This window comes from Mixophyes fleayi, chromosome 4 (assembly GCF_038048845.1).
Source record: "Mixophyes fleayi isolate aMixFle1 chromosome 4, aMixFle1.hap1, whole genome shotgun sequence".
NCBI lineage: Eukaryota > Metazoa > Chordata > Amphibia > Anura > Limnodynastidae > Mixophyes > Mixophyes fleayi.
In genome coordinates this window covers 275,618,780-275,645,263 of record NC_134405.1, presented here as the reverse complement: position 1 = coordinate 275,645,263, position 26,484 = coordinate 275,618,780, and the positions used below count along the sequence as shown (strand labels likewise).

The 26,484-nt window shown below is 41.1% G+C and overlaps 1 protein-coding gene across 2 annotated transcripts in view; it reads left to right on the top strand.

Moving 5' to 3' along the window:
- Positions 1–2,973: 2,973 nt before the first annotated feature.
- Positions 2,974–26,484, top strand: part of LOC142152768 (electrogenic sodium bicarbonate cotransporter 1-like) — a 351,181-nt gene continuing 327,670 nt past the window's right edge. For both annotated transcript variants that reach the window (XM_075209752.1, XM_075209753.1), the window contains exon 1: positions 2,974–3,283. In XM_075209752.1, coding sequence (XP_075065853.1) covers positions 3,000–3,283 — 284 coding nt within the window. In that variant the 5' untranslated portion in view covers positions 2,974–2,999. The remainder of the gene's footprint in view (positions 3,284–26,484) is intronic.

Here is a 26,484-nt window from a genome sequence, read left to right as displayed (position 1 = left end):
CACCAACATCACCACACGAATAAATTAATATGTCTTGCACACTAATTAAATAGCCCACACCCCCACCTAAATTACATTGAAATCATCCCCCTTTCCCCACAATTACCTTCTTTAATTGCAGCACTGCAAAGTCTTCTGTCTTCTCTTGCTGCCTACACACGTGGGACAGTCACATGATGTGGTACATGCCCCGTATGTTATGAGGTAAGCAGAGGAAGAAGGAGGGGAGGAACAGATCATTATGATTTGTGGCCACATATATCAGAGTATATTTCCTTTTTTATAGTGTGAACAATAGATGGTTTGAGTTTTAATGTAAATGATGGGCTTTATAGATGCTTTGTAGCTCTTTACTGTTCATCTTTTCTCCATTATTTGTTCTCTGCAAAACCTCCCTCATCTTTTTCATAATAATATCCCCCTATCCCTGGTTGATTAATTGAAGCCTGTTCCCCTGCTCTCTTGATCTAATTATAGAACATACAATATCTAAAGTAAAATTAAAATATGGCACTTCTACTTCTCATTGTTACATCCTGTTCATGACACACAACCAAATACAAATAACATAAATCATATATCAATATAATGAAATTTAATGGTGATAGAATGATAGATTCTATTAAATTTATCTATATTACTATAAGAGGGATTTCAATTGACCACGCACTATTACCGTTAGTACGTGGATTTCTCGCGGCTCTCAGAGCTGCGAGCAAAAAACAGTATTGAAGTTACCACGCTAACGGTAATAATGTGCACTATTACCATATAATTCAAAGCTACCTGAGTCCAGCACTGGTGATAGAATTACAAGTACACATATGCTTTTGCATGCAGAGCTGCCAAGAGGGATTTTGGCCCCTGTACAGCAATTTCTTGGGACAAACATCATAGTTGACCATAACAGTGACTCGAGTGTGCCAGGCTGTGTTTGAGTGTGAAAAGCAGAAGGCCACCCCTTAGAGGTAAAAACTTGCATTGTTGCATATGCCATCGACAGACGTGTACTCAGGGGCGGATCTAGAAAACTGCTGTACCCGGGGCGATTTAGGGGGGGCGATTTAGGCCCCGCCCCCTTTCTGACACCTAAGGCTGCCGGCGGCTGCACACTATGTGCAGGTCCGCTCGGCAGTGACAGTGTGCTGCCCGACATCTCTGATTGTGTTTAAAACACAATCAGAGCAGCCGGGCAGCATGCTGTCACTGCCGAACGGACCTGCACATACTGTGCAGCCGTCGGCAGCAAGTCTCTGCTAGGGGGGGGCGATTGCCCCGATCACTCCCCCCCCTGGATCAGCCACTGCGTGTACTGTGCCCACTCACAGAAGTGTAACATATCTACCGACAGGCAGAACAGAAGTCCTGAGTTTCAGGACAGCGGGATAGTGCCCTAGAAGCACTACATACATAGTGTAAGCTATGTAGATGTTATAATGAAACAGACAAATATGAAAAAATAATGTTTCAAAGAAAACACACACAAAACATATATACAAGCAGGGGGAACCTTGTCTTAGAATAGTTGTAATTAACCTGTCCATACACATACTATTACTACCCTTAGTAGGAACACGCAGTGCCCCCCTCCCTACCTTGACTCCATGGTAATTACCTTTGCTGCAGATCTGGGGTTGGCTAAAATCTAGTCAAGCCCAGGTGTGCCAGTTGTGCATTTAGATATATAATTAATAGTAATGGAACCAACAAATAAATGTTCATATTATGCCACACAGTAGTATCCCCAAACCATATTATACCACACAGTAGTGTCCACAAACAATATTATGCCACACAGTAGTGCCACCAAACAATATTATGCCACATAGTAGTGCCACCAAACAATATTATGCCACATTGTTCAATTTATGCCCCCAAACAATATTATGGCACAGAGCAATGTCCCCAAATCACATTATGGCACAGATCATGCCCCCAAATCACATTATGCCAAGAGCATGCTACCCCAACCCCCGCCCGCCAAGGTAAAAAGAGAAAAGGGAAGATTATGAAGATTGGGGAAAAAAAATACAATAAAATAAATATGACTTACCTCTGCTTCATCTTCTCTCTGTGGTCAGCTGGCCGGCTCCTCGCAGCTCCTGTACGCTGCTTCATCACAGCGTCATTATGTGTGCGACTCTGAAAGGAGGAGTTTCTAGTTAAAGGTGCAGGTGCCACCTTTAACTGTGGGACTCGTGTTTGCAAGTTTTGGACTTGGGTGGGCCCCACCTACATAGAATAGGGGCTGTAGTCCTAAAGCATCAGGGACCACTGGGGATTCTCCCGGTATCCCGTTGGGCCAGTCCGACGCTGCATACTACACACTTATAGTTGTAAAGGTTTGATGGCTGGAGGTGTGTGTGTGTGTGTGTGTGTGTGTGTGTGTGTGTGTGTGTGTGTGTGTGTGTTAGAATAGGTCATTATCACTTAGACAGGCTCCACTGTAAAATCAATATAGTGCCACTTCCACTTGCAGAGCAGTTTCAATCTTCATCTTAACTTCCACTGCTTCATTCTCCTGACCAACCCTGTGTGTGGAGCTTATCTACTGGACATGTGTTGTTCTCCCTCAGATATTATAAACATAGCAAACTATTTTTTCTAATCATTGTCTGTTTTCCTCGTTAGTTATAAAAAAGCAAATATTTTCTATTATTATGGAAGAACTACTACAATGACGGAGGCAACTACATTATGTCCTTTTGGCCATTTTAAATTCAAATTGCTTATGTGTATAAGAAGTTCTAATTTAGAATGGAGTAATAGTACTTATTTTCAACTAATATCAGTTACTATTATTTTGTTCCATTAAGTAGTTTGTGCTGAGTTTTGTGAATAAGTGTGTTTTTTTTTCTAAACCTTGCTTTGTTTCAATGCCATACATGTTTACTATAAATAAAAAGACTGCAGTCTTTGAGTATATAAACTGAACACTGTTTTTATACTTACAAATCTGAATATTTCTATTGCTAGTCTAGCAACAAGAGAGTCTGAAAATGAAATTAGATGAAAACGATGGATTTCTTGTTTATCAGGATATTAGGTCATGTTTTGATAATGGAAGTTGTGGCCGGTCAGATGGGCTAAGAAGTAGGAGTTCCATTATTCTGTCTCAAGCAGCAAGTCGCAGTATATTTAATTCTAGGACATCTCCAGCAGCAGGAAGAATTGAATTTATGTTAGGTGACCAAGAAGTCCTAGAAGAAACTCATATCCTGTTTACACAGCTAAATGAGCTTGTCACAGAACATGAAGGTGTAATATGGAGAGAAACTGCAAGGTATTTTTATTATTTTGTAAATTAATATAGGACAAACAATACTTTTTTTTTTTGTATACTGAAATATTTGAAAGAAATGAAGAGACTATGTAGTTTTACAATTTAGAATGTACTATAGCATGAGTGTTAGAAAGAAAACATTGTTATATGGTTTTACAGATTATATGTAATCTGATTAAATTTTAATCTAGTTTGTACTTGTCTTTGTTCCGCTACCAATCAGAATGCACATATATATTAGGATGATAATATTGCATAAATGTTATTAGTCGTTTCAGTCCTGTAGTTCAGGTGGACAAAATGAAAATGTCTTTAGCATGCACTGATGACAAAATAGCATGATAATAATATAAGAAATATATACTTGCAAATATATAGATAAAACTTACATAATCTGCTATTCTCTTGCACAAATTGTTTTTCAAGATGCACTTTGAACAGTTCCCTTTTTACCACTCACTATCTGATTTATTTTTTTATATCTATTTCATTGAAGGATTATCATAAGGTTGAAGTGGGTGGGTGCCTGGGGCACCTGACCGCATGGGGGGACCCATTGCCTTCTTTCTGAATCTTTTGTTTTGTGTGTACAATGCTCTTTATAAATACTAGTTACCAAATCTTGATTTCACACACATAGACATACTCCGAGATATTGTCTGTGTCAGCGTGCATTGACTCCTCCCCACTGCTACACTGCCGACCATGTGGTTTAGTGATGATGTCCATGCACTCATGTAGCCAGATTCAGGTTCTCAGTCCTATTTATGTGGGGGGTGGATAAAAAATAAAGTGTTTAAAAAAAATGTATTTTTTTTTAGTTTTAGTTTAAACTTAATTTTAATCTGTTATCTCTGTCCTGAAATGGAGGTGTTATGGTAATACAGATATCACCACAAAACCTATTAAATAGGCTTCCCTAAGTAAAGGCATGGGGCTCCATCGCAGATAGAAGCCATGAATAATAATAGTGGCGGGGGTTAAAACAGGTGATCACAGTGTTATCTCTGGCGGTGGCCATTTTATGTATAAGGTGAAGTGTAAAAAGAAAAGCCCTATTGCTACCAAAAAATCCCGTTTTTGTCAGCAACAGGTCTGTTTTGCCCATTGCTAAAGATGCAACTCAGAGAATACAGCAAACTGTTTGTTAATTCTTAAACTACCAGAACATTTTATTTTTACAATATATTTGCTCAAGTTAAACTTTTCTTTCAAGGATCTTGTCGAGGATTTATAAACTACTGGCATGGAACAAGCACATTCTGTTTCTGCTTATGACATGTTTTGTGTTGAACTATCAACATAATTGTAGCTGGTATAGAACCATGATTCGTATGACTAAACTGCAACATTGCTCAATAATGGCAGTATTCTGTTTATGTGTAAATATTGCATTGTATCAGAGAAACAAAATAACTCAACTAGAAAAACAGGAATTTAAAATACAGCTAGGTGTCAAAATCTAGCGGCCTTACCACAGTGGGTTTTAAACACTACTACTGTATATTTATACCTGCAAATGTTACTTAATGGTTAAACTAGAGAAATGTTTATGGTATGCATCAGGATTAAATGAAAAATAATATTAAATGGAAAAGGGAATGACTGAAAATAGATGTTGTTAAGCCTTCCATAAGTATTCTGTGACTTAAAGCTACCCTCCTACTATCATCTCTATGTAAATGTTCTGGAACTTGCACAATAATTTCACCAATTTTAGAACGTTGGAAAAGAAAAATTGTGCAAATAATTGTGCATTATTCATAATGCTTTTTTCAAGAATTATATTTGATGCTATGAAAGCTGCAAGGAAAAGTGTGGAAAAGCTAAATATGAATACTTATATATTATGTTAGATATTTCGATATGAAATTAAAGGATAAATCCTCCACCTAAACTGTTATGCCAGTTAAAGGAGACTTATCTAAATGTTTAAAATTATTTCCATGTTTAAAGTTACCAAGGTAAGAGATTAGGTGCAGAACTACCCAGAGTGCAATGCATCTGTATTAATGCAGGATGGTGAAAGGGGAAAGTAGACAGGCGTATGTAGAACTCCCATGTTCACCCACTAATATGGTGCAAATCAAATGCTGGAGGGCAGCATTTATTATTATGTGGGTGGATGCTGGTACAATTTCATTTTATAATACATGGGGGGAAGTTTTGGCATAAATTATCAAGGGTATAAAGGGAACAGCTGGGGTAATGCCTGGAGGGCAATGTTGTTATAGTTTCTGTTGAGGAAAGCTGGTATAATATGTAGGGGGCTAGTACTATAACATGTAATGTCACTACTTATTATGGTGTTTGGGCACTGTATGTAGGTCAAATGTATTATTTCAGAGCCAAAGCACTTTACATTCTTAGTCTGCCACTCACTATCTTATGGGTGGCAGACCAAGAAGCAGAGGGGCTAAATTCCATGTTAGAGATCGCAGTAAACAGGAAGGAAGAGGCAGAAATAGGGTGAAGGATCAAGTGAGGTCACAAGAAAGGAGAACGGGCTTGGAAAAAAGAGAGCCACGGGTCCCAAACCTAGGTGAAAGATCTTGAAGAATTGAAAATGACACTGGTCATATATTCCATATGTTGAGTCTGCCATACTCTATTAATGATGACCTGGAGGGATGGGGAGGCCTGCTGTCGCCAGTCTGCAGTAATTTGGCAGGTAGCTGCCAAAATGATATGCTGAGCTTATTTGTTCTGATAACGGGTCACCGAGGGTGCCCCAGTGTTAGGAGAAAAAATTGGGCTCCAGAGAGATATTAATCTGAAGAATCGATTGGATCAGATGTTTAATATCAGCCCAGAAGCTTGTTTTTGGCACCTCCACCAAATATGGAGGAAAGTTCCCTCCTGGGAACACCCCCACCAGCAGCGATCAGAAGAGTCAGGGAGAATCTTATGGAGACGCAAGGGCACATAGTACCAGCAGTACATCACCTTGTAGACATTCTCCTTTATTTTGACACAGATTAAACTGGAGGCAGCGTGTTCATAAATTTCAGACCATTCTTCGTCTAATAAAGTTTCACCAAGGTCTCGTTCCCAATCAAGTTCATGGGGATTCCTGAGGCCTGAAGTGGACGGGGCAAATTCGTAATATGTTGTAGAGATTAGACCTTTTGTAGAGGCGCGTCGTATACAAATATTTTATAAAGGAGGGAGAGAACGTGAGGAGAGGCTTGATTTGACTGTGTTATGGTAGTGTCATAGCTGTAATTGTTAATAGAAATATTCTGAGGGGATGTGGAGGCGAGTGTGAATATCAAAAAATTGAGGGAATGTTGTGGTAGAGTTAAGATCATTGAGATATCTGACACTCCACGAGAGCCATGGCTAAAACACCTTAGGAGTAAGTCCTGGAGCAAAGTCAGGGGAGTTAAATAGCGGTATCATTGGAGTGGTGTGAGGAGTATTTTTGGGAGGAGGCGTCCCAACTTGACAGAGAATGCAAAATGACTGGGTGAAGCAGGAAGCGTTTTGGGTGCTGAGCCCTTGGGAGCCAGAGGAGAGTAGAGAGTATTCCAACAAATTATTTTTTATATGGTGAACATTGCAAATAAACCTCAATACAAATGTTTTAATCCCATTAAAAAATTATGTGGGAGGGAATTGTGCACTATTGATTAAGGAAACTTTTTAATAATCTCTTGGGAAAAGACAAGGTTCACTTTAAAGTAGGAAGCTGATTTGAAGAGGGAATTTGATATCTGAAGTAGACAATAAAATATCTATCACCATTTTGATTATGCAAATATCATGGTTTTAATTAAACAGTATCTTTCTCTTTCCTGCTTTAATAATGTGTGTCTGAAAGCTATTTCAGGGGCTATGCGAAGTGTATTGTGTATGTCACTCTCTACATTTTTGCTATCCCTAAAGCTGTGATGTGAATATAGTTTATTTCTTTTTTTAAAAATGTTTTATTGAATTTGTACAAGGTAGATTGGAACAACATCAGGAATACACCAGTGTCCTTATAGCATCTATTATCATTAGGGAGTTCACTGTAAAAAGCAGATTATAAACTCTGGTTAGGTAGACTCCCATGTATCTAATCCTGTGGGATTACCATCAGTAGCTGTAATTTTTAATTATTATGCAGTCGTTTGTATCTGTATTTATTTTGAAATTGGAGAACTCACTTTATATAGATAAGGTAAAGTCAGCAGGGGATTCATCAAAAGGATACGTAATCATCATCTGCATACATTGAGAGCTTATACTCTTAGTGACCAACTTTCATGACCGAAATATCTGTGTTGTGACAAATCCTTGCCTCCATTGTGCCATATTTAACAGAGATTGGTAGTGCTCTCATTTGCAAGTACTGTCGATGTGGGATTATAGGATATTGTTGCAACACCTCATAGAAAACATCCCTTAAACACCATTTAGATGGGCATGGTTTAGCTGCCAAGATGGCCGGAAGCTTTCTTTGAGAGATCTTGTACTTTGTTACAAAGAACGGTCTTCATCCTACTCTGCATTGGCGCCATTGTGGTGCTCACACTCCTCATGGTTCCCTAACATCATCTGGTGGGCAGATCATCTGTATACTGGCACCCTGACCTTAAGCCACTACCCTGCACTCCCCAAGTGCCTGATTGTCGGCAGTGTGTTCACAGCTCATTGCAGCTGCGGTACCTGAACACTGTCTCACTTGCTTGTGAGACAGAAGCCTTTGCCTGACATTGGAAGCGTGATTCACCTCAGGTAGGGCCTTCCAGTATTGGACAAGTCCACCAATGGCAGGAGATGGAATTAATCCTCTTACTTACCTATTAGTGTTGAGGCTGTACCTGTTTGCAGCAGGCTGCTCATAAGGGACCATGATGCAGACATTTCTACACCAGCCCCAATGTCAGTCACAGTATAAGCTTAATCAGATACATAGTGAATTATACACATGGCAACCTTCCTTTTTGCCAGAGCACATTCACCAATCTTAATGTAACCTTGATGACATATATATGAAGTTAATGTTCTTTGACTGAATTATCAGAGCAAAACAACAGAAACATAGTTTTCATCTTTCAACATCTCTTATGTTCATCTTTCTGTTTTCTCACTGTGAGTATAGTGACTCAATTGTGACTGAGGTAAACCAACATCTCTGATATAATTATCACTCATAGGAGACTTGTGCCTTGCAAAACCTGTAGCCATTTTTACAGTCTGCACACATTGTGACTTTACATCACTGCCTTGTAGTCTATTGCACATTGCGCTTTGATATTACAACTACTTTCCCACATATCATGTGTTAATTAAGATTTGTCACTCTACCCAACCTAGCACCGATGAGATCAACTTATTATAACTTTGACTGCGACCTGTCTACATACTGTCCAAGAGGGACAAGTTTTTTGTCAATAGCCAAACTCCTGCAAAGGCCCAGAGTGCCAAAGGAAAGACCCAAGAAAAAGCTTATAAAATCTTCTTCTTACCCAAGTCTACATCCAAACACTGTATGCTACACTTGTCTCATATCTCATATAATGACTTAAAGCAATTAAGGAAACTATGGAACCGCTCATTCAACAGCATGCGAATATGATTACAGTGGCAATACAAGAGATAAAAGACCAAGTTTTCCAAATAGCTAGACAAGTTCAGCTCAAAAAATTAAGAATAGTCGAGACAATGCATTAGATAGAACAGCAAAAATGACAAAACTCAACAACAAATGCTAAATAAATCGGATGATCTGGAAAATACATCCAGGAGAAACAATCTTTGCCTTGTAGGTCTTCTAGAGTCAATAAAGGCTCAGGCCTTGCTGAAATTCTTATCCACAAACCTACTTAGGATCATGAACATCACTGACAAGATAACTTCCACAGACAGTGAGTGAGCCCACAGACTTGGTATGTAGAGAGAAAACATAAAAGACAAGCCAAGATCAGTCATCTTTAAATGCCTTAACTTTGTCCACAAAACTGCACTCTAGTCTGCATCCAAGAAAATGGGTATAATTACTTTGGATAAAAATCGTCTTAATCGTACTAATTACTCTACAGAAATAGCCAGGAAGGAATTCTCTCCAGTATGTGCCAAGCTGGTGAAAACATGAAAAAAAATTGCGTTATTTTATCCTACATGTCTGACGATTTTGAAGACAAGGAACAAAAGTATTTCATGGCAGCACAAGATGTCCAGGTATTTCTTGCAGAACCAGATATGGAAGCAAAGGTTATTCACCAACCTTAAACTGAATCCCAATAGAGATCTCCTCTTCATGACTATCCAGATATTCACAGTCTCTGCTGATCCTTGCAGATGTCACTGCATAGATATCATTTGTCTTGTTTCCATGTTCTCCTATATATTACTGTTGATTTAACTTGTTTAGAGATGTCAGATATAAAGTAACATTCCTTATCCTCTTTGACACTTACATGACTGAAGCACAATAAGTTTACATGATTTTCTAAGATATTGCCAGACAGGTGTCTAATGTTTATTATCATCAGTTATTTATATAGTGCTACCAATTTCTTAGTGCTGTAAAGAGAATATTTGTCACTCAAATCAGTTTCTGCCCCATTGGAGTTTACAGTTTAAATTCTGCAACACACACACAGACAGACAGACAGACAGACTAGAGTCAATTTATTAGCAGCCAATTAACCTACTAGTATGTTTTGGAGTGTGGGAGGAAACCCACACAAACACAAGGAGAACATTCAAAAATAAAAAATATAAATAAATCCTTGGTCGGGAATCAATCTCATGACCCCAGCGCTTTGAAGCAGAAGTGTAACCAATGAACCACCATGCTTCTCAATTGTATTTTCATCTTGAATAGAATATCCTTCCTTTATTATACTTAAGTCAAGTGCAAACTCCTTCTATAGTTATTCTGAGTTTCTATGTATTGTAGCAAGTCATTTAACTTTTGGAGGGGAAGATTGAGTGGAATTGAACTCTCCCTAAAGTTTTGTTTTTAGGTGATGTATCAGAGACTCAGATTGTTCAGACAATCTTTATCTAAATTTCAGAATTAATGTTTTTTGATTGTGCTGTAAAAGTAAAATAAATGTATTGGCTATTCCAAATGTAAAGTTACAGTATAGTAACTAGATGTTTACGTAATACATATTTGATACAAGAGATCACACAAGGCTGTTACAAAGCAAGGATGAATCACACGCTCCTGCTGAAATACATGCAAACAACTTCTGGCCTTTTACTTAGTTTTAATGTCAGGATGGTGTTATGAATCCCAGTGCATTCATGAAGAGCAACAGTAGTGTAAGGGAAAGTGTCTTTATTCAGGTAAATATATTAACAAAGATAACTCTAATCCACGGATAACAGGTTCCAAAAGAGACTGTATAGTAAAATGGCAGGAACAAGTATAATAGGTTTTACCCCAGTCCAGAAGGCACAAGGCTGTCCAGGAAAGCAGACAGAGTCCAGGGATAAAGCAGTGATCAGACAAACAAATCCAAATAGCCAGGCAGAGATCATGCAAATTAGCGAGGTCCAGAAGTCTGTCCAAAAGGTCAGGGCAACAGGCAGAATAGCGTGGTCCAAGGTACAGGCAAATGATTTGGGGGTCTCAGGCAAGCAGGCAAGGTCCAAGGTACAGGCAGGGGTCATACACAGAAGTTCAGTCCAGCAGGTATATATCAAATAGCACAGGAGCAGGTTAGCAGGAGCCAGGAACAAACGTATGAACTGCACAGAGCACAACTAGAGGCAGGTACTTAAAGCAGTGCAACAGGTGCAGTTCTAATTAGCATCAGACAAGGAGATTAACTCCTTCAGGCATATTGCAGAGTTGAGGAGCAAGACAGCAGCACCTCTGATGGATTATAGGTACTGCTGCCATATACAAAACAAAGGCAGTCATAACAGATAATAAAGGTTTTTGACACCAAACAGATTCCACACACTTTCTTGAGACCCTACACACTAGCTAGACATAGAACAGCTCTCTAAAGCTACTCCAGCGTTGGTCTCACTGAATAGGTAAACAGACAGGCTTTTATGCATGACACTACTCCTACAACACTAGCTTCATGGACAGATGACACACCCATCTTTCCCTTTAAGAGGGAACTCATAAGCTGTTCTGTTTGCACTGAGTTCAGGCACACCCTTGGCAGTCTGCTGTAGGAATAAACATGTCAAGCCATGTAAGTTAAAGCAAAGTTTAAACTTAAACTCTTGTTTGTTACACATATGTCTTCAACTAATTTATATTTAATCTAGGTGCATTACTACATGAATGTTTTACTCTGCTTGCATGATTTCTCTGTATTTGCCAACTAAATGCCTCCCTTTGTTACATATCCCTCTTCCTAGCATCACCAAGTAGGTGGATGCGGACTTCGCGAAACGCAAATTTTCGTGACTGCGTATCTGCATTTTTTTTCCAGAATCCCCAATTTATGTTCTACTGAGAACTTGAAAGGTTTCAGTGCCAAGAACCAGCAGGTTACCTTGGCATTTACCTCCTGGTTGTTCTGCACCCACCACAGTGGTGCGTGATCTGTTATTAGGGTAAATTCCCTGCCTAGTAGATAATAGCACAGAGCTTCTGTAGCCCATTTTATGGACGGACATTCCTTCTCCTTGGTGGCATATTTTTGTTCCCTTGGAAGTAACATACGACTCAGGTACAGGACAGGGTTTGCTACTCCATGCTCCTCCTGTGACAGGACTGCAGCTAAGCCGATACCAGCATCAGTTTGAAGGAAGAACCTCCGAGTAAAGTCCGGTGCTTGTAGAACTGGAGAGAAACAAAGAACTAAGCGAAGGTCTCACCAGACGGCTTCTGCAGAGTCAGACCAGGTTAATCTATCCATATAACTTTTTTTTAACATGTCCGTAAGTGGAGCAGCTCTAGTGGAAAAGTGGCTTACAAACCGCCTGTAGTAACCTACTAAGTCTAGGAGTGTCATGGCAATAGGGTTTCTGGAATCCGTCTCGGGACCCTTGATGCTAGCTGTGGCAGGGATGTAGTGTAAACTGGGAGGCCGGACGAGTGTCTTCCTCATAGGGGTACCTCTATTCCTGTATACGAGATGTTAGTAGGAGGAATGCTGGACTGGTCTCCGTACTGGAATAAACGACTGGAATCTGGACCTGATGGACTAGAACCTGGACATGGGAACAGGGAGAACCTGACCCCACGACCAGAAACTCAATACAGCCAAGAACTCAGAAACTCCGAGGAATTTTGTACCACAACTGGGACTGGGAAGATTCAGAACTCAGGCAGAGACTATACAGGAGGTGGCAACCTCCTGAACAGAATAAGCCTGGAGCTGGCACTGGACAACACAGAACTCAGAACCTGAGGTAGGCCTGGAACTAGAAGTCGGTACCTCGAGACACAAAGATGGCTCCAGGAAGTGGATGACTCAGAACAACAACCTACTAACCCAGATAGCCAGTAGCAGAGACATAAATAGATTGATGAGAGGAGGTTCCACACAGAAGGTAACAGCTGGAAATTGTACACGAGCAGATAGAAGGTGAATCCACATGAGGAATAAATAGCCAAAGTCTTTATTTCAGCAAGCAGAGTGATGTTGAATTCACACAAAGGGTTAATGGTTTGAAGTCCATATAACCGCAAACCGGATGAATCTGAAATCACTCAGAGAGTAAATGGCTGAAGTCCATGTATTAGCAATAGGATGAGGCTGAATTCACTCAGAGGGTAAATGGTTGAAATCTGTATACAGCAAGTGGAATAAAGCAGCAAACAGCATGAAGCTGAATTCACACGAAGGGTTGATGATTGAGATATATATACAGCAGGCAGGATGAAGCAGCAAACAAACAGCAACTGTGGTAGTGTAACGGACTTACCTCTCCGCCGATCCGGAAGCCGCACTTCCGCATCCAAGACCACGTGACCGCACCCGGAGGCGGTCACATGACCACAACCTAGAGTCGGGGATTTTGAATCCCTGTCAGGATAAAAACCTCACTCTGACACTCGCTGAGTGTCAGAGCAACACTTACCTGTTCCTGGCTCCTGCACTTCGTGGATTGCTGTGTTTTCCAGTCTCCAGTGTCTTACTGTGTGCTGATCTCTGCCTGTTTGACTACCCTGGCTCTCCTATCCCTGTGTACCGACCCGGCTTGCTGACCATTCTTCTGTTCTTGTGACCCGTGTACCGAACCTGGCTTGTTGACTCTGAGTTGCCTTCTGATTCTGCCTTACTCCATTCCTGTGTACCGAACCGGCTTGTCTGACTCCGCTACCTCAGCTCCACTCCGCTGTACTACATCTTGGGGCGAACCTGAGGACCGCGACCTGCGACTCCTGGCAGCTAGGCCCACCCCGCCTTGCGGCGGTTCTTGGTGAACACCGGGGAGATCGTTAGACTCCGCACCTCAGGTAAGCCAGCGCTAATCAAGATTAGTAGTAGAAGTATCCAGAATCTGTTACAGGTAGTCTGGAACCAGGTACTAGGAAGGTGTTGCACTGGCAATTTGTAGGAGAAGACTCTTATAGTCTGCAGAGGAAGCTAATTGGTGGATGAGATCAGGTGTTCAGGCTCAGCAGAATGTTTAGCAAATGTCTCACCCAAGATGGCAGCCTCCACTACTGCAGACAGAATTCACACTTGTCCCACGATAGACCCCGATTTGTGACAGGAAGGTTCTTCACTGCGATTTCTTTTCTGGTCTTGGCCAATTTTTGACTCCCTCCACTTTGTCTAGTTGGGGTTTTACACTCCCTCGCTCAACAATGTACCACAAATACTTGGCTTCTCTCATGACTATGGCACATTTCTCTGGGTTAGCTGTTAGTCCTGCAGAACGTAGTGAAGCTAAGACTGCTTCGACTTTGGCCAGATGAGGTTCCCAATCTGGGATATAAATCACTATATCATCCAAATAAGCAGCTGCATAAGCTGTGTGAGGTTGTAGTAATTTATTCATGGACCTTTGGAAGGTGGCAAGGGCTCCTTAGGGGTGGAAAATGCAGTTTTGGCTTTGCCTTGGAAGTCAGGGGAACCTGCCAATAACCCTTTGCTAGTTTAAGTGTAGTCAGATAGAATTTCTATCAGTTCATCCTCACGTGGTATTGATTAGGCATCAAACTGGGACAGGCTGTTTAGGCGCCTAAAGTCGTTGCAGAACCTAATCGTCCCATTGGGTTTTGGGACAAGCACAATGGGAATGTTCCACTCACTAGTGGACTCTTCAATCACGTCTAGCTAGAGCATTTTCTCGATTTCCTTTCTCACATCCTCCCGTCTGGGATTGAAAATGCGATACAGCTTCTGTTTTACAATGATTCCTGGTGGAGTGACAATGTCTTGTTTAATTATGGTAGTGCGTCCTGCAATGAAAGAGAAGACATCCTTGTTCCGGTGTATCATTTCATCAGTCTGTTGTCTCTGCTTAAAAGACAAAGCTGGCTCTATGGGCACTTCAGACTTTTCAATGGTAGTACTTACAACACGAGGAGAGGTTTCTTCATCAGGCCAAGGTTTCAGGAGATTAACATGGTATATCTGCTCCTCCCTTCTCCTACCTAACTGGCGGAGCCTGTAATTGACTGGATTGACAGCCTCTAGGACTTCATATGGATCCTGCCAGTGGGTGAAAAGTTTGCTTTCCTGGTTTGGAACCAGGACTAGAACCTTGTCCCCAGGCTTGAAGATCGAACAACAGCACTTTTATCATAACTTAACTCCTTCCATTTCTGAGCTTCTTTTATATGTTGTTGTACAATGGGCTCTATTTTTTCTAGCCTCCCATACATTTGGAACACAAACTGTACCAGATTTGGCTCCCTGGGGCCTTGCTGCTGCCACCCTTCTTTGACCTTAACATGTCAAAGATACCCCTGGGCTGTCTTCCGAACAATAACTCAAAGAGACTTAACCCTGTCGACGCTTGAGGTAGCTCACGGATGGCAAACATCAAATAGGGAATAAGAGTATCCCTATTTTTTTCTTGTGCCACGGCTTTCCTGAGCATGTGCTTTATTAGGTGGTTAAAGTGCTCCACCAAGCCTTCTATTTGTGGATGGTACACTGAGGTGTGGCTGGCTAGTTTGGCTCCAAACTTTAAAAGGCATTTCTCAAGCTAATCAGTGCCTGTTCTTTGAGTTACCTTCCTTGGTTCTAGACGTGGCTCCCGTATCTCCTGCTGAATTTCTGCATCTCCTGAGATTCTTAAGCTGTCCGCAGACTATTTCATCTCCTATGAACACTCCACCATTTCAGTGGTACCCTGCCATCCACAGACTATCACACTTCCTGTGAACACTCCACAATTCCAGTGGTACCTTGCCGTCCGCAGACCATTACTTCTCCTGTGAACACTCCACCATTCCAGTGGTAAACTGCCATCCACAGATTATTTAATCTCTTTAAATTTCCCCTACAGGTCTCGCCTGGTACTCCCAGTAAGGGTCGCGATCTACGGTGTAGACGCAGCCCGTTAGATTCCGTGCCTTGCTGGAAGTAGTGCTAAATTGGGCAGATCAAGGATCAAAACCTACAAAACCGTGACACAACCCCACAAGTTCCATGGCTATGCATTTAAAGGGAACTTGTACTGTTGGTATTGGGATGAGAGATGCCCTGTACATGGGTTTGGGACAGGTTCTCTGACAAATGATACAGGACTGGCAATAACATTTCACTGCCATGTGTACACTGGGCCAGTAAAACCTAAGCAAAACTCGTTCCCAAGTTTTATCCTCCCCCAGGTGTCCCCCAGAGACATATGTGTGCGCTGCTTTTAACATTAGGGGAACATGGACCTGAGGAACCATTAACTGTTCTACTTTTTCCCCTGCACAATAGCAACTCTATACAGAAAGTTAACTTTGACAATAAAATATGGTATACCTTCTGCAGGTTGGGCAGCATTCACTACCGCATTTACCACAGTCACACTTTTTAAAGCATTTTCTAAAGTGGCATCATTAAGTTGATCACGAGCAAAGTGCTGCAGAGGAAACAAAATTAGCATTGCAGACCAGTCCGTATCCTCACTGACAGACGGGGTGGGCTCATCTGCGACATCACCAGCCAATGTAAGTTTGGAGTGTCCACATTTCCCCGCAGGTGGATGTTTTTGTGGAACTCCTAATGTGACTCCCAGGATGGCATTCCGGTTTGGTTACCAAGGAGCAAGGTCCACATGTTGTGGATTCTTAGACAGCTCCTTTAAGACTAGGCTTCCGACTGTTGCATCATTTGCCACTATGTTGGACCCACTCACCAAGGACCTCATTAAACAGTGGGAAGTCTTGCCCCAAAATGAGTGGATATGAGACTTTAGGTGATTTAACAGCTACCACCATAATTGTTTAGTTTTTGAGTGTGATTGGCATAAAATGTTCTCTCATACTTCTCAGTCATCCCATGTACACACAGGACCTTCATCTTGGGCAACCGAGTAGTTATGGTTTCGGTTAAGGCAGAACTGGAAAACAACGAAAATTTACTCCCAGAGTCAACCAGTGCCAAGAGAAGGTTTTGATTGATTAACACAGTCACCCGGAACGAACAAGTATTTCCTGACATGAGACTCATGGTATAACAGCTTGGGAAAGCAGGCCCAACATGTGCAACAGAACAGCCTCTGAATTCCGGTAGTTTAGGACACTCGGCCATAAAGTGGCCTGGCTCTTCACATTCAAAGCACTTCGGATTAGACTCCTTTGTAACAGGCACTCTGTCCGTGCCAGTTTTGCCATTGTGCCCTGTAGCAAGGCTTGTCTAACCTGGCTTTTGACATAACATCGGCTTTGGCGTGACTGCAGGTGCTTTTGTCATTTGCTGTAGCGCACAAAACATCTCTACCACTGTGGCAAGCTCTTCATAAGTTTGTGGGTCGGATTTCTGCACACACCTGTGCAAACCATGGTCCAGCCACCAGATGCAGTGATCTATCGCCAGAACTTCAATACTCCAGGTAGATAAATTCTTCTGAGGCTGCAGCCATTTTTTTTTAATTTTGGAAAGCTCAGCCAATTGTGTGCTGACTGGTTTATCTTCATCCTGATGCAATTCGTGATAGCGCTGGGCTTGGCCTGGCCCCGAAACACCAATACGAGCCAATATCTCAGATGTTAGACATGGATAGGCCCGGTCCTCATCCAGATCCATATAAGTTCGCTGTGCTTCATTAGTCAGGTAGGGCTCTAGTTTCTCAGCACAAACTTCAGGAGGCCATTTTGCCCCATTTGCAGCTCTCTCAAAGGATACCAGATATGCTTCTATGTCATCAGCTGGGGACATTTTCTGCAGAGCCAAATGCAGGTGGGTTATTTCTGTCACTCCTCACTCTTCCCTTAAGAGCCTGGAGTTTTTAGTCTGTGCCTCTACAACTGTTCTTGCTGCACAGAGGCCGCATTCACAAGGGGTTTCAAAACTTCCTCCATGCTAATGTCTGTGCGGTTTGAGTAGCGGAAACTTGCTTCCCTTAGCATCCCACTTCTAACACCACTTGTAGCACAAGCACACTCCTGCTGAAACACACATGAACAATTTCTGGCTTTTTACTTTATTTTAATATCAGGATGGTAAAGGTTTTTAACACCAAACACATTCGACACACTTTTTTGAGACCCAAAACACTAGCTAGACAAAGACCAGCTCTCTAAAGGCAGCCTGCATCCCCAGCGTTGATCTCACTGAATAGTGAAACAGACAGGCTTTTATGCATGACACTCCTCCCACTGCCCTAGCTGGATGGGCAGGTAACACACCTACCTTCCCTTTAAGAGGGAACTCCCATAAGCTGCTCTGTTTGCTTTGACTTCAGGCACACTCTTGGCAGTCTGCTGTGGGAAAAGACATTTCAAGCCATGTAAATTGAACCAAACTTTAAACTATTGTTTGTTACACATATGTCTTCAACTGATTTATCTTTAATCTAGGTGCATTACTGAACAAATGTTTTACTCTGCTTGCATGCTTTCTCTGCATATTGCCAGCTAAATGCCTCCCTTTGTTACAATATATATTATATATATTACAAATCAGGATGCACACATGGGCCTGATTCAATTGGTAATAGTATGCAGGCCACATTATTCTTTTGAATGACATGCACTATTAACGTTACTATGGTAATAGTGTGCAGTATTAGCATTAGCATGGTAACTTTAATGCTGATTTTTGCTCGTAGCCCAATTCAATTGCCCACTATAAATTTGATTTACTATAATAAATTCGACTTTAACAGGACATTGTTAGACTGACCGGTCTCGTAATAAACTTACAGAACTAGCGGTAGAGGTCTTCGCCTACAGCAGCTGCTTTTCCCGTAGAGCTTGATGTGCTCACAGCTACTCAAATGCCCCCAGGTCTTAACTCTATTGAACAATGGCCTGTGGTTCAGAGACAGGTACATGATGTGAAATGAAACTTCTTGATAAAGCATCCGCCTTGATATTTTTGGATCCTGTAGGTAGTAATGATTTTTTTACATAAAGCACCCAGCGGGCCTGTCTAGGATTCAACCTCTTGGCAGACTCAATATACTAGAGGTTTTTGTGATCAGTTATAACAGAAATTTTATGAATGACTCCTTCCAGCCACTGACGCCATACTTCAAAAGCCCACATGATGGCCAAGAGTTCTCGATTACCTACATCATAATTGGCCTCAGTGACAGAAAATGTTCAGGAAAAGTAGGCACAAGGATGCAGGCGGTGAGTACGAGGGTCTTTCTGGCAGATTATAGCGCCGACTCCCACATCAGAGGCATCAATCTCTAATACAAAGGGTACATCTGGATTAGGGTGTCTGAGAACAGAAGCAGACATGAATGTCCTTTTTAGGGCTTCAAACGCAGTTATTGCTTGACAGAGCCAATTACTGGAATCCATTCCCTTATGGGTAAGGGCAACAATAGGGTCTACTAGGTCGGAGAATCCACAAATAAATCTTCTATAATAATTTGGGAAGCCCAAGAACCTCTGGATTGCTTTGCGATTATTGGGTTGTACCCAATGGCTTGGACTTTAGTTGGATCCGTAAAGAAATTAGCAGAGGAAATTATGTACCCCAGGAATGATACCTTCTGTACTTCGAATTCGCACTTCTCCAACTTGGCAAAGAGATGGTGATCACAAAGTTTTTGGAGGATCTGTTTAACATGGATCCGATGTAGCGACAATGACTGTGAATATATCAGTGAATATATCAGGATATCATCCAAACACACGACAACGACTTGGCCAAGAAATTCACAGAACACTTCATTACTGAGATCCTGAAACACTGTGGGCGCGATACAAAGACCGAACGGCATGACCAGGTATTTGTAATGGCCAGAATGTATGTTGAATGCCGTTTTCCTTTCATCCCCCTCTCTAATGCAGATAAGGTTATATGCTCCATGGAGATCAATCTTGGTAAAGACGGTAGCAGTTTTTAATTGATCAAATAACATGGAGATGAGGGGAAGAGGATAGGTGTTTTTGATAGTAATTTTGTTAAGGCCCCGAAAATCGATACAAGGTCGCAATTCATCGTCTTTTTTCGATACAAAGAAACATCCAGCTCCTACTGGGGATTTAGAAGGTCTAATAAAACCTTTTTTCAGATTTTCTTCTACATACTCTTGCTTGGAATTGGTCTCTGGACTAGATAGTGAATACAACCTCCCTTTGGGTAATCTGGAACCTGGAATCAAATTAATGGCACAATCAAAATCACGGTGTGGAGGCAGAGAGTCAGCCGCTTTTTAGAGAACACATCTCGGAATTCGTGGTATTGAGGAGGAAGCTGCTCAAACTCAGGTTGCAGAATCCGGAGGAACAGGATTAAACAAGACTGCGAAGTGTGGGAACTCCATTGAGTAATCTCCCCTTCAGCCCAATGCACTACAGGGTTGTGGAGGGAGAGCCAAGAATGGCCTAATATTAACGGAACGGAAGGACAATGAATGAGGTAGAATGACAGGGTTTCTGAGTGAAGAGCCCCCACAGTTAACTGCAGCGGAGGTGTTTCATAAACAATTTTGCCTCCAGGCAATGGACTTCCATCCAACACCCAGACAGTGATAGCAGAATGAAGCTTCACAGAAGGGATCCCAGAAGAATGAGCGAATCTGATGTCCAGAAAGTTGCCAGCCGCTCCACTATCTACAAAGGCTGTGACAGCAACAGAACAAGCACCGTGAGTAATGCGTGCAGGAACTAAGACTGCATTTTTGGAGGAAATGATTTGCAAACCTAAGCGAACTTCCCCCTTATTCCCTAGGCTTGCTCTTTTCCTGACTTGTTAGGACAGGAGTGGAAAAGGTGACCCTTGATGCCACAGTATAGACAAAGACCTTGGGTCCGTCTTCTATTCTTTTCCTCTGAAGAAAGACGATATGCTCCTAACTGCATGGGCTCCTCAATATCCATAGATGCGGTAACAAAAGCGGAAGGAAAAGATGATACCTCCTTTTCTGCCTTCCTCTTCTTGATCCGCCTGTCAATTTTGATGGCGAGCTGCCTGAGGGTCTCCAGAGATGTTGGAGAAGGATACTGCACAAGAATGTCTTTGATCTGTTCTGACAACCCTAAACGAAATTGGCTGCGTAACGCCGGATCATTCCGTTTGCTGTCAGTAGACCATCGCCTAAATTCAGCACAGTACTCCTCAGTAGAGCGTCGGCCTTGCTTCAAGGCCCTCAGATGAGCCTCAGCCGAGGCCACTCGATATGGATCATCATAGAGCAGACCCAAATATTTAAAAAAAGCATCCACTGACTGCAATGTTGGACTGGTTGAAGCCAGACTAAAGGCCCATAACTGAGGATCACCCTGAAGGAGGGGGATGATGATACAAACCCTTTGCTGTTCTAAGCCAGAATACCGGGATCTCAGGTGGAAATATAGCTTGCAACTCTCCTTGAAATTCCGGAACAAAGCTCTGTCCCCAGAAAACCGGTTTGGTAAATTTTATTTGGGTTCTGCCTCAGGTGCCAGAGTGACTTGTGAAGTACTGGAAGATTCTTCCTGTGCAGATATCTGATGAAATAGTCCCTGAACCATCTGGGACAGAGTCTGAATTTGACCAGCCAGAACCTGTGCTATAGTTGGACTGATCCCACTCTCATCCATCCAAGCAAGTTCCTCCTTGTAATTACAGCCAGTTACAATATTAGGCTGACCGGTCTTGTAGTAAACGTACAGAACTAGCGGTAGAGGTCTTCGCCTATAGCAGCCGCCTTTCCAGTAGAGCTTGATGTGCTCACAGGTACGCGGATGCCCACAGGTCTTAACTCTATTGCAGTGCAAGTTTATTATCGAAACTGCAGAGGCAGGGACAGAGGAAGTAATCCAGATGATAACGGATGGTCAGACGTAAGCCGAGGTCAGGGGTCCGAAGCAAGCAGAGAAGTCAAAGACAGGCCACTAGGTCAGGGCTGGCAGCAAGCAGGGATATCCAAATAACAAGCAGAGTTCAAGCAGGTCCTAAACAAAGCCAAGGTCAAAACAGGAAAAATCTATCAGGAGTCAGCAATTCATCACACAGCAGGTCAGCTATCCACAGGGAATTAAACGCTATAACCTACAGGGAGGCTAAGCCCTCCCTGCCTTAAATACGGAAAGGGACCAATCACAAGGGAGAGGAGAGAGAGAGTAAATGACCCCCAGGAGTGGACTAATAAATTTACTAATTAGCCCTACAGGTGTGTAGGCTAGAGAGCACATGCCCGGCTGTCAGCATTGTCGGGACGCGGCGCTGACTTGAACAGCGTCCTGGCCATTTCCCTGACAACGTCTGGGACACAGGAACCAGAAGTGACATCCCGGATGTTGTCATGACAACAGCCGTGGCGCAGGTAGAATCGAGCGCCTGCTCCCTGTCGCTCGTAACAGATATTAGTATTTTTCTATTCTTTTGTCTTACTTTTATTCCACTAAAATCATCTATGCCAATTGTACTAGCACAGCTGCATGGGAAGGGGGGGTGGAGATGTGGGGGGATAGGTTTGGTATCCACTGTCTGGCTGATTATCAGAACATATGGTCATATGCATCTATACATAATACGCAATACAATTTTATAGAGAAACTCCCTTAAATTCTGCTCCTGTAACATGGATGGCATATATTCCCATATCAAACTGAGGAAAATAATTACATATTTCACCAAACGCTAAGCATTATAATGCGCATATCCAAAGACCTAAAGGCCCTTCTGTTTACTAAAAGTAAACTTTTGAAAACTAAGCTACCATGCTCCAAATGGTATCCTATACTAACAGTATTTGTGACCATTACCAATCAATTAATCTTGCACAGTGAACATCCCTGGCTCCCCCTCTCCTGGGCACATTGAAGTTTGATTTGCAACCTAATGTTTTATATAAAAAAACAAAGAAGGAAATGGCTTATATTCTTTGTTGTTTTTTGTTGTTGTTTAGTATTATTTTTATTTTGTTATATATTTTGTTCTTTATATAGGAAGTTTAATGGTTATTCTTGTTAAACAGTAATATAGTATACTATGATGCAAGTGGAAAGGACAAATACCAAAGACAAATATTTACATGGCAATGTGAACAAGCTTGATGGATGTTTTGTATGTTTTATGCTTTTATTGTTGTTTTTATCTTGTATTCCATGCTATAAAAAGCCTAAACAAAAGAAAAAGGCAGTGAAGTGGGATCAATCTTTTGGAATTACTACAATGTCCACCTGGGTGGTGCCTCTTTTACATTTTTTTTTCCCCTGAAGTATTAAAATGTCATGAAGCATTGGCATCAGTAACAAGTAACATTTGTCTGGACCAAGGGTTGTTGCTTTCTTTCAGCACTTGATCATTTAAATAATTTTCTCTCCTATTATCATCTTGTTGATAGCAGCTGAATGTGTTTGTTTTAGCCTGGGCAGCTTACAGACGTATACATTAATTATTTTAGATAGTGGGCCAGTAGATGACACATTCAGCTGCAAAGTGTATAAGAAAGAATAATAATCCTGGAATAGATCTGTAGTCTTTTGAGGGTCCTCTATGGGTCAGTTCAATTTTATTTTACAACAACCATTGTGTTCTGTACACGTTTCGTGGCTTTGCGTTTCTGGTCTAGGATAACATACACTTTTTCATGCATCCCAAAAAATGTCTGCTTTAGCAACTTCAAAGTTTTGTCAGCCTTACATTCTAGTAATTGATTGAGCTGGCCCCTGAATGATAGAAGCCTCAGATATGTTTTTCATTTAGCGTATTGCTGATGGTGGATTTTAAGTGCAATTAAACAATCTTGAAGTTCACTGACTTGTCTCTGAAAAATCTTATAGGGACACCTATGAAAATACCTTTTATGATGACCATGTGGGCTTTTTAAGTTATAATGGCTTTTGTTTCAGATTAATTATTGTTTCTTGGAATTACTTATGGCTTGGATGATTTAAACTCTTTATTTTAGAAATATATTTTTGCTTAAGTGTCAGTGTTTGTGCAAATGATGTGGAGGAAGGTTCTCTAGTTCTCTAGAATATACATTATGTGACACAGAATAGTCCATGAATGTTCCAAAATAATAATTAATTTCCACCCACCACCACTTGCCCCTTAACAATATGTGAAATCTTCATGATAAAATAGGCAAAGAAGACACCTGCCCCTTGTTAGGAATGTACAGTAAACCAAAGCTACAGTAAGAGGTTGCTGGTTTGAGGAACCAATCAGTATAACACATCACTTTTGAGGATCTAGAATCAAGGATTATGTGATAATTGGCACTGAGCTGTGCAATAGAATTCCCTGTGCCCTTTATTTGTAATCCAAGGTTGCATAGTATGCTTGCGAAAAGGTTTTGCTCTTGAGCTAAAGGTGAGAAAGCACAAAGTATGTTTAGTGTAGCATCATAATATGCTTTTTTTTTACACTTGAGATATCAATAACATGGTGCATTATTGAGGAGAATTGAGACTATTTATGTTTAGAGATAATACTTTAATGGTCATGGTGGATGGAGTTAAAATGTTTTGTCTTTTATTGGTTAGCTGGTAGGGCTTCTAGCAGTGGGTAGGTTGAGGAGGGGAGGAGAGAGAAACCTGTTTAACAAGTTCTAATTTTTGTGGCACGCATATCCTATGTACCTAGGATTTGGCTGTGTGGTGTAGTTCAAAGAGCACCATAATTGACCATTCATATCTAAGCAAATAATTATTAGGATTATTTATTATTATTTGGTGTGTATGCAGTGTTATGTCCGTCAATAAAAATTGTCTAATTGGAATAGTGTGGTTCCAACTTACAAAGCGATTTTATAGCAAAAAGTAGCAGAGTAGAGAGGCACTCTGGATCAAGCATACAGTCATTCAATCCTGAAGTCTGTGGTCAAGAAGACAGTACGCTAGTCCCAGAGCTCAGTTTATATACAGTTGGTGTTACATTGAAAACAATAGAGATTATTTGGCATGTTTCCATTGGTTCAGGCTTCAGGTCAGGCTGGTATAATGCAGGACATAGGTCAGTTCAAACGATGCACTCCAAGGGTGGGGGTCAGCTCTCCAACAGCTGCATACGTATCTTCCCGCCGTAAAGCTACTTCAAACTGGTCTATTTACATTACACACACAATATCATTCTGATCATTAATTCCCTGTCATCCATAACTCGCATATGCAAGGTGTGATCTCTTGGCCGATAAGAAAGGGTCTCTGAGGATAAATAGGGGATTAAAATGATGCCAAACATGATATGTTCCCTGTATCCTGAACCTTAGATCTCAATAAAGTGCATTTAAAATTATTATATTTAACTATAAACTCTATTAAATTTGGCTATAAACAATTGTATGTTGGAACTATTTTAAGGTGAACTATTTACAAGTGAATGTGTATTTACAAGTGAATGTGTAAGTGTACATGTGTGTAGAAGTGTTCGCATGTGTTGTGATTAAAATACATCCAAGCACACCGTAGCTTGCTATTCGCATATTTTCAGACAAAGACAATCAGATTGATGCATATTAATTTGAAACTACTACATCCAATTATTTGACTTTGACAGCAGGTTCAGCATCAAGGTAAGTAATCAACCTAACAGCAAAAAAGGCAACATTTAAGCTTAACTAAAGTTGAGATGTACAAAGAATCATCACAGTATGCTAACAGATCCATCACATTACTACACAACTTGTGCTGATTGAACAAACTAACTATGAATTAGTAGTATTTGGAGGTTCTCAAGTTCGTTTATGGTTGATACATTACATCATGCAGGGGTCGTGGAGCGCTATCCACAGTGGCTTAATGATTTGCACAGATTTTTTCCATACCTTTTCAAAAACAAATATATAGGATAAAACAAGCACAAGTAAATAATTTTATGAAATTATCAGAAGGACTGTGACTGCAGAGGGGCTTTGCGTTTCATAGAACCGGCCATGTAGATGGCACTGGTGGTGTTGTTGGGATGTCCAAGATTCTAAGCCGGGCAAGTTGTTGGTGTGGTTTTAATTTAATTTTAAAAAGTTGAATCATGTATAAGGAAGTGCATACTGGACTAAAGATTAGAATTTTTCTTTTGTCCTGAAGAAATAAATGCACACCACAAGATCTCTGAGAATTTGTTCACATGCTGGATGCACTCTAACTGCAGACCTTCTGTTGAAGTGTCTGTGAGACATTGTCAATATAGACTGTCTACCTATTTTGGCAGCGCCTCATTATCTATTGTCCTCACAATATTTTTCAGGTGCCCATTGTTGTATCTGGAATGATTTTCATGGTCTTCAATATGCTTCAATATGCTTCTTCAACGATTCTAGTTCAGAGAGTACTTCTCCAGCTCAGAAGCTTCTTGAAACCTGTAAACTTCATTCATCTTCAGAAGAAGGCTCCTATAGCTAAACAAGGAGTTAATTTCAACTCAGCAAGCTTGCACCCTGTTTCTCACAAAGGGGTACTATAAAAGCATGTACTTTTCAAGCCCTTTGGTTCCCTAGATTTCCCAATTATATTTTTAAACATATAAGTAATATGTATATGTTTTACACTGGTAATGTGTTTTTAGGTTCTGACATATCAGAAATAGCATAGCTTAGTCTATTGTCTCAACTTAGGCAAACTTATTATATTACATATTATCATTAAGTGCTGGGCATGCAGCAGGGTAGATGAACCACTGCATTGCTGTAACAGCAGAAATCCAGAATACTTCATCTTGTTGGAGTATAATCTTACACCTACAAAGTTTACAGTCAGCAGGATTAGAGCTTCAAACCCTGACAGTGCC